The following is a 14,456-nucleotide window of genomic DNA, read 5'->3' as shown; positions in this document are numbered from 1 at the left end:
ATCAAGTAGTTTTGCTTTTATACAGAAAATCATTTTTTTTTAGCAATTAATGAGAATTCATAGACATTACAACATATTTAGGAAGTATAAATTATTGAGTTATCTCCCTTAGTTTTGTGATTAAAAAAAAAAAATTCTTTTTTACTACTTTTTTTTTTTACCAGTCACTCCTAGGAGACTCATAAAATTTGATGTTCTTTAAAGTTAAAACTACTTAATCATTTTATGATTTTTGGAATATGACATTTCCGTTTCATCACAGGTACGTACACCATACAAATTTTTACTTTTACTGATTAACCTGACAAGTAGAAAAATCCAATCCTTTTACTGTTCAGGCTCCTAGATGCCAGAAAACCTGCTTTCTACTCTAATAGTTTCTTCTCTAAAACTGCTAGACTTTGGAATTACCCCGTTTCCTGCTTCCCTAACTTACAGAAGTTTAAGTGTTTATATGTGAATAGATATCTCATTACTCAACTCCCCACATTCCCTGTTAGACATGATCTCAACTAGTAGCTCCTTATGTCAAAGTGTCAATATGCCTTGTTTGAGGTGCAAAGAGTAAAAAAAACAGGTTGCTATGGCAGATTATATCTGTATTTTTGGTGCAAATGAAGAAGTTGACTTATCCATCAATTCAAAATTTAATTCATCCCGAGATGCTAATGGGTGAGCTTCATTCAAGAAAGAGAACAGAAAAGTGGAAACAATGAATGTAAAGAAACACAAAAAATAGGAGAAAGTCATTTACACATGAGAGTATCTTGTACCTTTACAAAATCACTTATTGTTGTCACATCTGGGCTGATGCATCTGCCTCGCATTTCTTGCTCTTAAACAGGGTTAAAAAAAAAAAAAAAAAAAAAGAATCACCAACCTGACTCCAACCTAACAACCAGACTCCAACCTCTGTCCCATCGCCGAAATGTGGCATCCTTGTGTCTATTTTACAAATGTTTTAATGGAATGTGCTCTGACGAACTGTAAGCACTTGTGCCCCCTTTACATAAATACCCATAAGTAACCCGACAAGCAGCAAAATCTCACCCCTATACTGCAGAGATCCATAGATGCCAGAAAGCCATCTACTCAAATTGTTTTTTCCTCCGAACTGCTAGACTTTGGAATTCCCTCACGGGTCTCTGCTTCTCTGACTATACTGACATGCAGAAGTTCAAGTGTAATGTGAACATCTTGCTACTCAACTCCCTACATAGTATCCTTGTAAATTTAGTTCTAAATAGTAGCTCCTTACATCAAAGTGGCAGTGTGCCTTATTTAGGATGAAATTACGGTAAAATAATAAAAAATAAAAAACAGAAAAGGGGTAGGGAAAAAACAGAAAGGGGGAAATAAGGGAAAAAACAGAAAGGGGGAAATAAGGGAAAAAACAGAAAGGGGGAAATAAGGGAAAAAACAGAAAGGGGGAAATAAGGGAAAAAACAGAAAGGGGGAAATAAGGGAAAAAACAGAAAGGGGGAAATAAGGGAAAAAACAGAAAGGGGGAAATAAGGGAAAAAACAGAAAGGGGGAAATAAGGGAAAAAACAGAAAGGGGGAAATAAGGGAAAAAACAGAAAGGGGGAAATAAGGGAAAAAACAGAAAGGGGGAAATAAGGGAAAAAACAGAAAGGGGGAAATAAGGGAAAAAACAGAAAGGGGGAAATAAGGGAAAAAACAGAAAGGGGGAAATAAGGGAAAAAACAGAAAGGGGGAAATAAGGGAAAAAACAGAAAGGGGGAAATAAGGGAAAAAACAGAAAGGGGGAAATAAGGGAAAAAACAGAAAGGGGGAAATAAGGGAAAAAACAGAAAGGGGGAAATAAGGGAAAAAACAGAAAGGGGGAAATAAGGGAAAAACAAAAAGGGGGAAATAAGGGAAAAAACAGAAAGGGGGAAATAAGGGAAAAAACAGAAAGGGGGAAATAAGGGAAAAAACAGAAAGGGGGAAATAAGGGTAAAAACAGAAAGGGGGAAATAAGGGTAAAAACAGAAAGGAGGAAATAAGGGTAAACACAGAAAGGGGGAAATAAGGGAAAAAAACGGGGAAGGAAGGAAAAAAAACGGGCGAAAGGAAGGGGAAAAAACGGGCGAAAGGAAGGGGAAAAAACGGGGGAAAGGAAGGGGAAAAAACGGGGGAAAGGAAGGGGAAAAAACGGGGGAAAGGAAGGGGAAAAAACGGGGGAAAGGAAGGGGAAAAAACGGGGGAAAGGAAGGGGAAAAACGGGGGAAAGGAAGGGAAAAAACGGGGGAAAGGAAGGGAAAAAACGGGGGAAAGGAAGGGGGAAAAACGGGGGAAAGGAAGGGGAAAAAACGGGGGAAAGGAAGGGGAAAAAACGGGGGAAAGGAAGGGGAAAAAACGGGGAGAAGGAAGGGGAAAAACGGGGAGAAGGAAGGGGAAAAAACGGGGAGAAGGAAGGGGAAAAAACGGGGAAGGAAGGGGTAAAAACGGGGAAGGAAGGGGAAAAAACGGGGAAGGACGGGGGAAAAACGGGGAAGGACGGGGGAAGGACGGGGGAAAAACGGGGAAGGACGGGGGAAAAACGGGGAAGGACGGGGGAAAAAACGGGGAAGGACGGGGGAAAAAACGGGGAAGGACGGGGGGAAGGACGGGGGAAAAAACGGGGAAGGACGGGGGAAAAACGGGGAAGGACGGGGGGAAAACGGGGAAGGACGGGGGAAAAACGGGGAAGGACGGGGAAAAAAACGGGGAAAAAACAGGGAAAGAATGGGAAAAAATGGGGAAGGAATGGGAAAAACAGAAAAGGGAGATGGGAGGAAAACAGAAAAGGGAGACTACCAGGGAGTGGGGGTAACCAGAATTATCTCGGAAAATCCGTTCTGGCAAAAAATTTACTTTCGCCATAACTAACATTTTTGCAAAATCTTTTAAAAATTCAAGGAGTGGTTATTGAGAAAAGTGCAAACGAATGATTTGAGGACAATTTTACCCCTATAATGACCCCTGGGGGGAGGGGGCAACCAGAGTTACTCCAGAAAATCCATTCAGGCAAAAATTTACTTTCACCATGACTAATGTTTGTGCAAAAATTTTTTTAAAAATCCAAGGTGTGGTTATTGAGAAATGGACAAATGGGAGTGAATTACTAGGTCCAATCCCGCCTTTGTCAGGGGGGGGGGGGGCAAAGACACAGAAAAATGTCAGGAAAACAGCAGGGAGAAACAGGGCAGTTGTTTAATGACGTGAAGACAACAAAACATGTTTGGACTACGGAATAAAAATGTTGCATATCCTCTTAATACGTACATCGATGAGGCATAGATGACATGGTTGTATTTGATTCTTTTTCTCAGGATGTGTAACTTAAAGATGATCAGGAAACTGCTAATTTAACCATTGGCTATATTTTATTCACCTTAAATATGGAGGAACCATTACTTAACTCAGAGTTGCTCCTTCGCTAAAATCTAGTTGCAACTGAAATCTAACTAAAAGTCTTTCCTATGTCATATGATTAAAGAAACCAATCGTCTTCACAGGAGATTGTTTCCTTTACTCTTTTTCATAGAAGAAAAACCTGAAAAACTTCACAATGACGAGGTGGAATTTTGCTGCTAGTTAGATTAGTCTGGACTATTTATGTTGACGGGGTATGAGTGCAGAAGGTTCGACAGAGCACATTCTGTTGAAGTGAGTAAAAAAAAAAATTTAAAAAAAAACCGCAAGAGAATTCATTATTTAGAACGTTCACCGACTTTTACTCAACACAAACCTCAATATGCACTCAAGTAATAATGTTGCCATGGACTTGAGCAATAACCTCAACACGGATGACCAGTAACGCTAATACAAACTCAAATGATAACATCAACACGGAAAAGAGAGACGTACGAAACCACTGACAAATTTTGATCACCCCCAAGGTTAAAACTACATCTTTCTTTGGATTCAGAACTATGAAAAAAAGAAAAAGAAAAGAAAAGAAAAAGAAAGTATCTTTTTTTTTAGATTGAATGTTAAAGTAGTGTTAAACTCTTACACTGCTTGTGTATTTTGAGAACAAATAGTTTTTATGTTCTTTTCATTTGACGTTTGAGCGTTACATAAAATTTATTTTTGATACTTCATGCACCTAATTTCTAAATACTGTGAGCGCTTTGTGCTACCAAAATAAACACACAACATGGCAACACCCTGCATTCGTATGCAACTCGCAGAGATTACCCGACATTGCCCCGGTGTCAAATATGTTGAACATAAATGATAAAAAATAGTGAGGTTTTAACTTATATCGGTAGTGTTTCCAGTCATTCTGGACTTCTCCATGCCACTGGACTCAAACAGTGCCGATTCAGGAGAGATATAGTTAGAGATTGCGCAACCCTTGCCTCACAAATACACGTGCAGTTGTCCCTTCCATAGTGATTTCTATATCATCCATCTATATAAAAGGCAAAATGTGTGTTAGTTTGTGCATTTTTTGTGTATGTCCAGCAAAGGCTTTTTTTGGGGGGTGGTTCTCTGGTTGGTCGCTCATTTTTATAACTTTTTATATGCTACCGGGATGATAATATCTAAGATTCACGAAACGACTCAACCTGCATCTTTAATTTGGACAACTTTTACACGCGATTTTCGCCATATTTATTGGCCCATGTGTGTCTTTGGTTTTTCAGTATAAAAAAGCGAAACAGAAACAAACCTCCGTACTCGTGCGGCACATCCAGAAAAGCAATGAGCGCTTTGATCAATGTCAGTGAAAATCATCATATCAGACAATTGTTATTCATTGGGCTTCCCCCCGACAAGTTAGGAAGAGAAAAAAAAAAAAAAACTGTATCGCAGAAATAGTTAACTGCAGGATTTAATTCTGTTTGACCTCGATAAAATCAAGCGCCTGTTTGAACTCATTCACTTTTTAATCACTAAATTTAATGTCTTACATTGCTTCTGTCACCGTAGTGCAGTTGTATGTTGTCAGCCTATTGGCCTCAAGGCTCCGGGTTCGAGCCTACCTGCCATCCCCCTTTTTTTTTTCTTTTACACCTACAAAAGATTTTTTTTTTCATTTTTAAAGTTTTAATATTGAAATCGCTGTTTTTTGTTTTATTTTTTTTAAGTTTAACATCGTTTTTTTTTTTTTTATTTAAACAGAGTTAAGTTTCCATTTTGTTCTGCAAGTCAATTTTTTGATTGACATCAATAAATTTGAATGCTTTTCACTTCCTCTCGCATCATAGCATAGCGATAAGATGTCAGCTTTTCTTTCACTTTCTTTTTCGCATCGCAGGTTCGAACCTGCCTACTACCACTTTTTTTCTTGCTCCAAACACCCAGGCAACGCTGGGCACCCTCACTGGTCTAATATATAAAGGACAAAATAGGCGCGAGCGTTTGTGTATGTTGCATTGGTTAGATTCCGGGAGAAGTTTTCTTATACTTCCTAGATCGTAATATCTCAGATTCGCAAACGGATATTGTGTTATCTTTTTTTTTTTGATAGAGTTTTAAAAAATTCTCGCTGTCCTGTCATGTCGGTTGTTTGTCTTTTATGTATAAACTAGCGGGGGTACCCGGCGTTGCCCGAGTGTTTGTTTCCGGGACGGGGGGTGGGGGGGGGTTTAAAAAATGTTATGGTAGGTAAGTAGGAAGGATCAAACCCGGAGTCATGAGTAAAAGTAGGAAAATAAAGTGTGAAAAAAAACAAAAAACAAAAAAAAACATCTGTAACGTTAACAGTTCGGCCACCAAGAAAAGTCCATTCCAGTTGTTTAGGAAAAAAAAAAAAAAAAAAAAAAAAAAAAACGACTACGGTAGGTCGGCGCGAACGTGAAAATATAATGTGAATTGTCCAGCACGCTAACCACTATGCCACAGAGCACTGCAGCTTAGTTTAGTGATTTTAAATAACTTCACATGAAAGAACTACGAAGCCAAACCGGTGTTCTCTTCTCAACTGTTCCTTGTGAACGATCCCCAAGCGGTGTTAAGTGGTGGCAGGGGGAGGAGGAATTTATTAGAGAGAAAATATTTTACCACTTCCATTGATCTTAACCGATTTTGGCCGTGACTTCTAAGCAGAAAAAGTATAGAAATCTAAGATTATCGAGGAATTTGAGAAATAATAAGCCTATAACACACCTCAGATATTGTTCTGCCGTTTGTGCATATTATATTTGCATGAAATATCTTGATTTTTAATCCTATTAATGTCAAAATCATACGGGGGAAAAAATGAGTTCATTTTATTTATATAGAGATAAAGCAAAACTAGTCAAACGTAACTGCCAGTGCTTGGCCTTTGCATGGATAGTATTTGTAATTCGTCCTTAGTCAATGTAGGGGAAACCCTTTATACGGAGACAATTACTATTTACTTGGATACTGCCAGAGTGTCTCCCTTTTTGGGGGAGCTGCTTTATCCCCACATTAAAAACGTCCTCCATGGGAGGTTTAAAAGCAACGCCATTTCTGCAAGTCATCTTTTTGATTGACTACGTTTGATTTGAACGCTCAACACTTCCGGTCACGTCATGGCATAGCGGTAAGACGTCAGGTTTTCTTTCACTTTCTTTTCTGCCTTCGTGTCATGGGTTCAAGCCTGCCTGCCTGCCGACTACCACTAGTTTTTTCTTTTTTACGCCTACAAACACCCAGGCAATGCCAGACACCCTGACTAGTTCAGTATAATTTACTGTTAATAATATTCCTGTTGAAATAATGTTTGTCATGATAAATACTATTAAGAAAAAAATATTCTGCAAAAATATTTGTCATGTCAGCTAAATATTCTTTAAATAAATAAATCTATCTATATCATATTTTTTAGTGTATCTGTCCATTCCACTTTTTCTCAGCAACTACTGAGCCGATCTGCCTGAAATTTTGTATAGACCTTTGTAACAAAGTGCAACAAAGTAAGTATTATGATATCTGTTCAATGCACAGAAAGGGATTAGTATTTAATGCAAAAATTAGCATAAAATTAAGCATATTCAGCCATCAATTCAGCATAAAGCACGCCTTCTAAGTCAATGGGCTATAACTTTTGCCAGTTTTTAAGGGGATAAAACGTCTAGTCTTCTACTTTTATTTTAGTTAAAATTTTAGCTTCTTCAAGTATCAAGTCTGCTCGCAGACATTGATGATCACAGCTCACCAGTCCCTTCTGCATTTGGATCATTTCACTATGATGTTCTTTGCAGAATAGTACCTATATGAGGTTGCAATTATTTGCTATGGGGCAGTGCTCATACAGTAGTCTTAGCCATTGTACCTCAATTAGTATCATTTGCCTAACAACAAAGAGTTGACCAACTCTGGAAGAAACCATCAAGCTGCTCAACAGTTCATCCACCTGCCTGCCAGGGCCTCACGTACCCTGATCAGAGGTCTAAGTGTGTACTCAGTCTTGTCCAAGTATCTTCCATTGTCTACCGGAGGGAAGGAGGTGTCTTGCTGCTCCAGTTGGTGGAAGTGCTTCAACCCTGTCACTCTATACAGGGTTACAAGCATAGCAATTCAAGTCTTTATAAAATAATATTCTTATTATTTGGATTCATCAAACTACTGTTCGCATCTTGAATGTCATTTTCACAATGTTTGGTTGATGTAACCTTTAACCTTCTTCAGGTGTTTTTTGTCAAACTCCGGAATGTTTATTTATGTTGAACTCAAGAATTTTTGATGAGCCCTTTAATTATTTTTCTAAGTACTCTAAACGCTGCACAAGGACCCGTGGTGCAGTGGTTATATTACTTGGAAAAATCAATTGTAAAAGTGATATTCTCCGGAAGGTTGAAGATTCAGTCCTCAGCGTAGGTGACCGAAAAATACAATTGTGAATTACTTACAAACTTTATCCAGTCATGGCTGACAGAACGAGAGCATGCTACCCCAGTGAAGTAAATAAAGGATTCTGTTTGAAATTCCAGAGTTCGACAAGATACACCTGAAGAAGGTTGGCAGTTACATCAATCAAAAACGTGAAAATAACACTCAAGATGAGAACAGTAGTCCGAAGAATCCAAAATAACTAATTGTCATCTAAAAAATTCAGAAACATAAATAAATATTCTGTCTTATAAAAAATAATTGTTGCAAGATATTCTTCCAAAATCAATAAAATGAATATAAATTTTTGAAATTCATTTAATTAAAATTACACTGTTTCAGTCAACAGGATGACAATTCGATTTAGGAACAATTCATTTTAAAATGAGAGTAAAATCAGAATTTCTTTTTTATCTTAATGATATCACCATCTTAACCGTTTTTTTTTATATGTGTGAAATGCTCAATAAGAACTTGTTTACATTGGACTTGAAGATGACCATCTTGTAGTCAGTTGAAAAGCAGGCCTGCAGAACATAGTTCCATTGGCGGGCAATTCTAGGAAAGAAGCTTTGTTCACAGAATTTGTATTTAGATTTAGGTACAGAATGGGGGAAATTGTTGGTAGTGGTTGTAGTTAGACAAGTGCTTTTTGTAAAAGTTTGGCATGGGGGAAAACCATTGATTGAAGCTCAGATCAGTGACAGACTCAAAACGTCTCTTCTGTGAGAAAGCAGTTGCAAGGAGGAGAAAAGAACATCACCTACTAGGTTTCGCAGCTGGTTTTGAACTCTGTCAATGTAGGATAAGGTGCCCTGAGCAGCTCCTGCCCAGATATGACAACAATGTACAAAAATTTGCTGCTGTGGCTGAGAATCGGAATTCCTTGACATTTACTCCAGAGTTAGACAGGATTGTGCTCTTTCGTCTACACTGTTTAATTATGCCATTGACTGGATCGCCCCGAAGGCATTTGCCGAGTTTCTTGGTGTTTCTGTTGGCCACAAATTTGTCCTGACTGACCTTGATAATGCTGATGACTTAGCCTTTTTCAGAGAAACCGTTGCCGATATCCAATTAGCCATAGAAACCTTTGCCGATATCCAATTAGCCATAGAAACCTTTGCCGATATCCAATTAGCCATAGAAACCTTTGCCGATATCCAATTAGCCATAGAAAAAAATGCAGCAATTCACATTTAAAATTTGTATGAAGGAAAACTCCACGAAAATGAAACTCCTCTCCGCAGGATTCCTACCCTCCAGGAAAAGCATGATTCTTCTCAACAGGGAAACCCTAGAAGTTGTTGATTGCTTCACATACCTCAGTTCAATGTTTAACGCTGTGGGTCAAGGATATGACATCAACATCTGAATCGATATGGTTAGCATGCTTTCAATGGCCTACAACCTCATCTGTGGTCTTGTCCTGAGATCACAATAGGCACGAAAGTCTGGATTTATCGCTTTTTCAGACGATTCTTCTCTACAGCTGAAGAGACCTGGTCGATGAGAGCTGTAGATTTCAAAAGGTTGACAGTGTTTGAGCTATACTGTCTCTGGCGAATTCTGCTGGTCCACTGGCACCATTTTGTCTCCAATAACCAAATCGAGACATGATGCAGGATCAAGCTCTTTTAAAGAAAAGACTTTGTTGGGTTGGCTACGCTGTGTGCTGCAACCCAGGACAGTTTATCCATGAAGCAATATCTCCAAAACCACTCCAAGATTGCAAAGACACCTGGAAGACCAGCTGAAGACATGGTTACGTGTCATCAAACTTAGCTCTGGTCTACACTTCACTGCTGGTCTTGAGACTGGCTGTTACCACTATTTTGACTGAGGCAAACCATTGTATGTAATCTGTGTTCATCTGGGATGCTGTATGTTCTATGGAGGAGTCATCTGAACCCATTCTGAGTAAATGTCACTTCAAATCAAAAAGTCAATATTAAGTATAAAATCGAACCTTTATTTAGGTACAGGCCTCTTATATAGCACTAGCGAGGGGTACCCGGCGTTGCCCAGGTGTTTGTAGGTGTGCGTGAAAAAAAAAAACAGGTGCCCGTGAAAAAAAACGAAGCTTTTACGACGTGCAGTTGGAAAATAGTAAAGTGAAAAAAAAAAAAAAAAAACAGGTGCGCGTTTTTGATTGACGTGACGTCGATAGGTATTCAGCAGTTAGCATTTTGTGCGGGACAGTTTTTAATGAGGTCAATAAATCGGTTTGTTTGTTTTTAAAAACCCGCTCCCTCGTCTGATATGACTAAGTCGACATTGACCAAACGTTACTTAGCTCTCTAAAGACAACTGGCTCTGGGCCTGTGATTAGAATTGAGTTTCGCTTTTTTTTATACCGAAAACCGAATATAACGCGTGCCGATGCGGGAAATGTGGAATAATTAACGTTTGAAAGTCAATAAAATTAAATAGACAGGCGAGCTCCGTGGTTAAGTGTGAGATATTACAATTTATGGATGATATAAAAAGTTTTAAGTTGTGAAGCGAGTGAGCGCTTCTTTGAAAGAAGCCTTTTGTAGGCATCGAGGAAAAGCGTACATACATACATACATTTTCGCTTTTATATATATAGATAATCTCGTTAGATCATAGAAATTAAGTGATGTTGAGCCTGGCCAGTATCAGATGGGTGACAATTTGTATTGTAGTCTTGCAGGCAGTTAATAATTAAGACAAACACAGTGATATGTTCAGCAAAAACTCCATTAGCAAAAGTATGTTACAGAAGTATACATCATGATTCTGGGCCCATAACTGCCACAACATTTAGATGTAATTGTATTTGTCTCTGGGTGAATCCATTTATTCCTAAAATGGGTAGATAAACTTACTCCATAACAATTTAAGAACATCAGGCGTTGTATGTCCAGGATATACCTGTGACTGGGCACCGCTTGTAAATTTTATGTTCCCTGTAAACTTTCTCTTTCAGAGGAAGCCAATTCAACCAAAAGAACAAGGGACATTTGATAAACTTGCATAGCAAACAGCAGAAGGACGCAACATGGATAAATTCAACATTGAGGAGATTGTGATTTGATGCTTGTATGTTGTTTTGTTCTCTTAAAGCGACCATTACTGCAGGTTTGCTTCTTCAAATAGTTTTTTATTTAATATTTACTCGATATTTAAAAACAAGACAAATTAGATTGAAATCAAATATGTAAGAAGAATGAAGCGAAAGAAAGATAGAAGTAAAAGAGAGAGGGGAAAAGATAAAGTGAAAGCAGAGAGTGGTTTGTCTGTGTGCGTGTTAACTAAGTGCTCCAGTGGACCCTTGATGGAAAAAGATGGATGATAGATAGCTAATCGGTGGGGTGGGGGTGGGGTAGGGCTCAAGAGGAGGATGCCCAAAAAGGAGGCGGGAGAGCCTAAAAGTTGAAGATAAAAAAATCATCTAACTTCTAGCCAAATAAAAAAAGAGGTTCTTTCTCTTCGGTCTGCAACGACCAAGTAGAACAGATGTAAAATGTTACCGTTCCAGCAAACCCTGGCAGAAGGTGTGTGCGGAAGGAAGGAAGGAAGGAAGGAAGGAAGGTGTGCAGATGCCTAAAAGTTGATCTGCCTGAATTTTCCTGTCTCTCTTACACGTGTAAGACCAAAAACAAACACTCGAGAGATATTTGATCACAAAGAAAGAAGCTGGATGGACACTGTGGATCTGGTTTCAGACCGAAAACAATAGTTTACTTTGACTGCATCATGTGCCACAGGAAGCGAGAGTTCAAAAGTCTAAGTAAGAGTGGGTATGCAGGTGTGTGTGTGTGTGTGTGTAAGGAAGATTGAAGGAACTCACCACATCATGTATGACATTAGTCAATGTCCACGCCACTGGTACCGTGAAGAAGGGAACGCTGAGCAGCATCAGATGAGCAAGTAGGATGAGAATGATATAAGTGAGCCAGATTCCTTTACTGTTCAAATAGGAATGTGTGGGGTTGACATCGCTATGGGCTGTGCCCACATTCATCTTGATCACAAACAGAGATTCACTGAAAAAACAAAAGAACATTTTTTTTAACATAAAACATCTTTTGCATCCTATATTCTGAATTCTAATTTTGCTTTCCAATGTAGAAATATTGGATCTGTTACTCTTATACCCATACCAGTATGGTCTCTACATATACACAAAAAAAAAAAAAGACATTAATAATTGTCTCCTTTTGACATCAAGATAGACCGACTATCATCGGCATTCGTCATTATAGCTCGACAATGAGGAAAAAACGCCAATAATTCAATGAGAAAGGTCAGAGTCAACCAAAGTATTTAATTGATATTTTTTATTTATTGTAAAAAAAAAAAAAAAAAAAAAAAATCTCTTAGCATCAAATTTTATTTTTAAAATAATTTTTCTTTATGGAAAACGCTCCTGACAAGGCATGAAGCCACTTGATGTAAGGAGCTGACAAGAACCAAAGATGATTATCACAAACACATAGATGTCTATTGATCTTAGTCTTGAAAAGACCAAAGTTATAGGTAGGTGGAAAACAGTCAGCAGGAAGAGAGTTCCACAACCTTGCAGTTCTTGGAAATGGAATAGGAAGTTGTATTACAGTGAGGTATCAAAACAGGAAATTGATGACGACCACTAGATCAATGAGTCAAATGAGCTGGAACAAAAGAAGCAGAGAATACAACAGACAATTTAGAAGAACACATGTCATAATAGTATTTCTAGAAGAGACTAAGACTAGCAACATCATGTCTGTGAGAGAGAGGTTGCAGTGAAGAAGGTTGTGTTGCCAATCAAATTACAGATACGTTTCTGCAATTCATCAAGAACCTTCAAATGGGACACAGATTCATGAGTCCAAATATGACAACAGTACTCCATACAAGGTCTGATAGCATATTTGTAGAGATAGAGAATAGCCAAGGTGTGAGAAAGTGTTTAGAGCGATAGAGAGAACCGACTTTAGCAGAAAGAGCAATGGATTTAATAAATGAACTTAAAGATTTGACGAATAAAAAAGACCAAGAAGTTTCAGAGCTGATTTCTCCTCAAGAGTATAGCCATCCCCGAGAATCTCAAGAAAAAAGGGCATATCCTATGATTGAAAGACAAGCTGAGTAGCTGCATATTTTCAACTGATTCGTGGGAGACAAGTGAAAAGCAGCACCAAAATAGAGATTTATCTTTTACATCCATTTTGCCGATGATCGTGATGATGAAGCACATGTTCCCATACGGAAATTTTATAGCAAGCCCCACTCTCCCAATGGTTTACTTCTACTTGCGCAACTGCTATTGCTCAAAGGCAGCATGCATACCGCAGATTTAACCGACAGAAGTCCAGTTCAAACGGACAGAAGTTTTTTTAATTTTTTTATTCAATTTTCACCCCAAACAAGGCAACAGTGCCACTTTGAAGCAGGGGGCTACTATCAGGGACTTAATTTGCAAGGGCATTATGAAGGGAGATGAGTAGAAAGATGTTTGTTCACATTACACTTGAACTTCTGCATATCAGTAGAGTTGGGAAAGCAGAATCCCGGAAGGGAGTTCCAAAGACCAGTCGTTCTGGGGAGGAAACTATTGGAGTAAAAGGCTTTCTTGCACCTAGGGATCTCTACTGTAAAGGGATGAGACTTACTAGCTTGTCAGGTTTGTCGGGGGTAGTTACATCGAGGAGGTACAAGTGTTTGCAGTTCGTCAGAGCATTCACCATTAAAGTATTTGTAGAACAGGCAGAGGGATGCAACAACTCGTTGATGGGACAGAGGCTGAAGCCTAGATGACAGTTCAGGACCTATCAGGTTGGCGACTCTCTTTTGAACCCTGTCCAGGAGCAAGAGGCAAGCAGCAGATGCACCAGCCCAGATGTGACAACAGTACTCCATACATGGGCGAATGGTGGCCTTATAGAGGTATAGGATACTTTCAGGCGTAAGTAGTTTTCTAGCACGGTAGAGGGAGCCAACCTTCCTTGCAGCAGCCTTGGCAATGCTCTCAATGTATCTATTCCAGTTCATATTCCCTGTAAACGTTAGGCCGAGGAGTTTAAATGAAGTACTTTCAGGCAATGTGTTCTTGGCCATTGCTGTTGGTGGTAGAGAAGGTTTCTTGTAGTTATTGAAGGAAACAAGCTTAGTCTTAGCAGCATTGAATGTGACCATCCATTTTTGTCCCCATTCCACTACAGATTGGAGGTCATCCTCTAGTGTTTCTGCCATTTCCTTGGATATGTGTTCATTTGTTTTCCCCTCATATCTGTTATAGAGAGTGGTGTCATCGGCAAATATACCCATCTCTGATACAATTTTATCAGGGAGATCATTTATGAATATCAGGAATAATAGAGGTCCAAGAGGTCTGAAGTATTCCCGCATTTATGTCATATTGTTTAGATGTACGACCGTCGAGGACAACTTAGATCTTTCTCTTAAGGATTTAATTACATTATGAATTCTTCCAGTGATTCCAACCGTTGTCAGAAAGAGATCTAGAAGTGAGGCATGTTGATCTTGCTGGTCTTGGAAACGTGTCGGAAATGTAACCATCTGGGATAGGGGATGGGATTTAGAGAAGCTACGTGTTGTGCTACCAGCTACGTCTGTGTGATTAGAGAATCCTAGCCAGTTACTGTGGTGGACATTGAAGTCACCAAATATATGTACGAGGGAGAGTGC

The 14,456-nt window shown here is 38.9% G+C and overlaps 1 protein-coding gene across 1 annotated transcript in view; it reads right to left on the bottom strand.

Moving 5' to 3' along the window:
- The window catches only part of LOC145291430 (ORM1-like protein 2), a 111,916-nt gene that overhangs the window by 11,740 nt on the left and 85,720 nt on the right, over nucleotides 1-14,456 (bottom strand). The window contains exon 2 of the mRNA XM_080137267.1: nucleotides 11,614-11,809. Coding sequence (XP_079993393.1) covers nucleotides 11,614-11,787 — 174 coding nt within the window. The 5' untranslated portion in view covers nucleotides 11,788-11,809. The remainder of the gene's footprint in view (nucleotides 1-11,613; nucleotides 11,810-14,456) is intronic.

Source organism: Euprymna scolopes, chromosome 12, assembly GCF_053919585.1.
Source record: "Euprymna scolopes isolate OS-2025 chromosome 12, ASM5391958v1, whole genome shotgun sequence".
Classification (NCBI taxonomy): Eukaryota; Metazoa; Mollusca; class Cephalopoda; order Sepiida; family Sepiolidae; genus Euprymna; species Euprymna scolopes.
The sequence above is the reverse complement of the archived record's forward strand: the minus strand, read 5'-3'. Positions and strand labels throughout refer to the sequence as shown.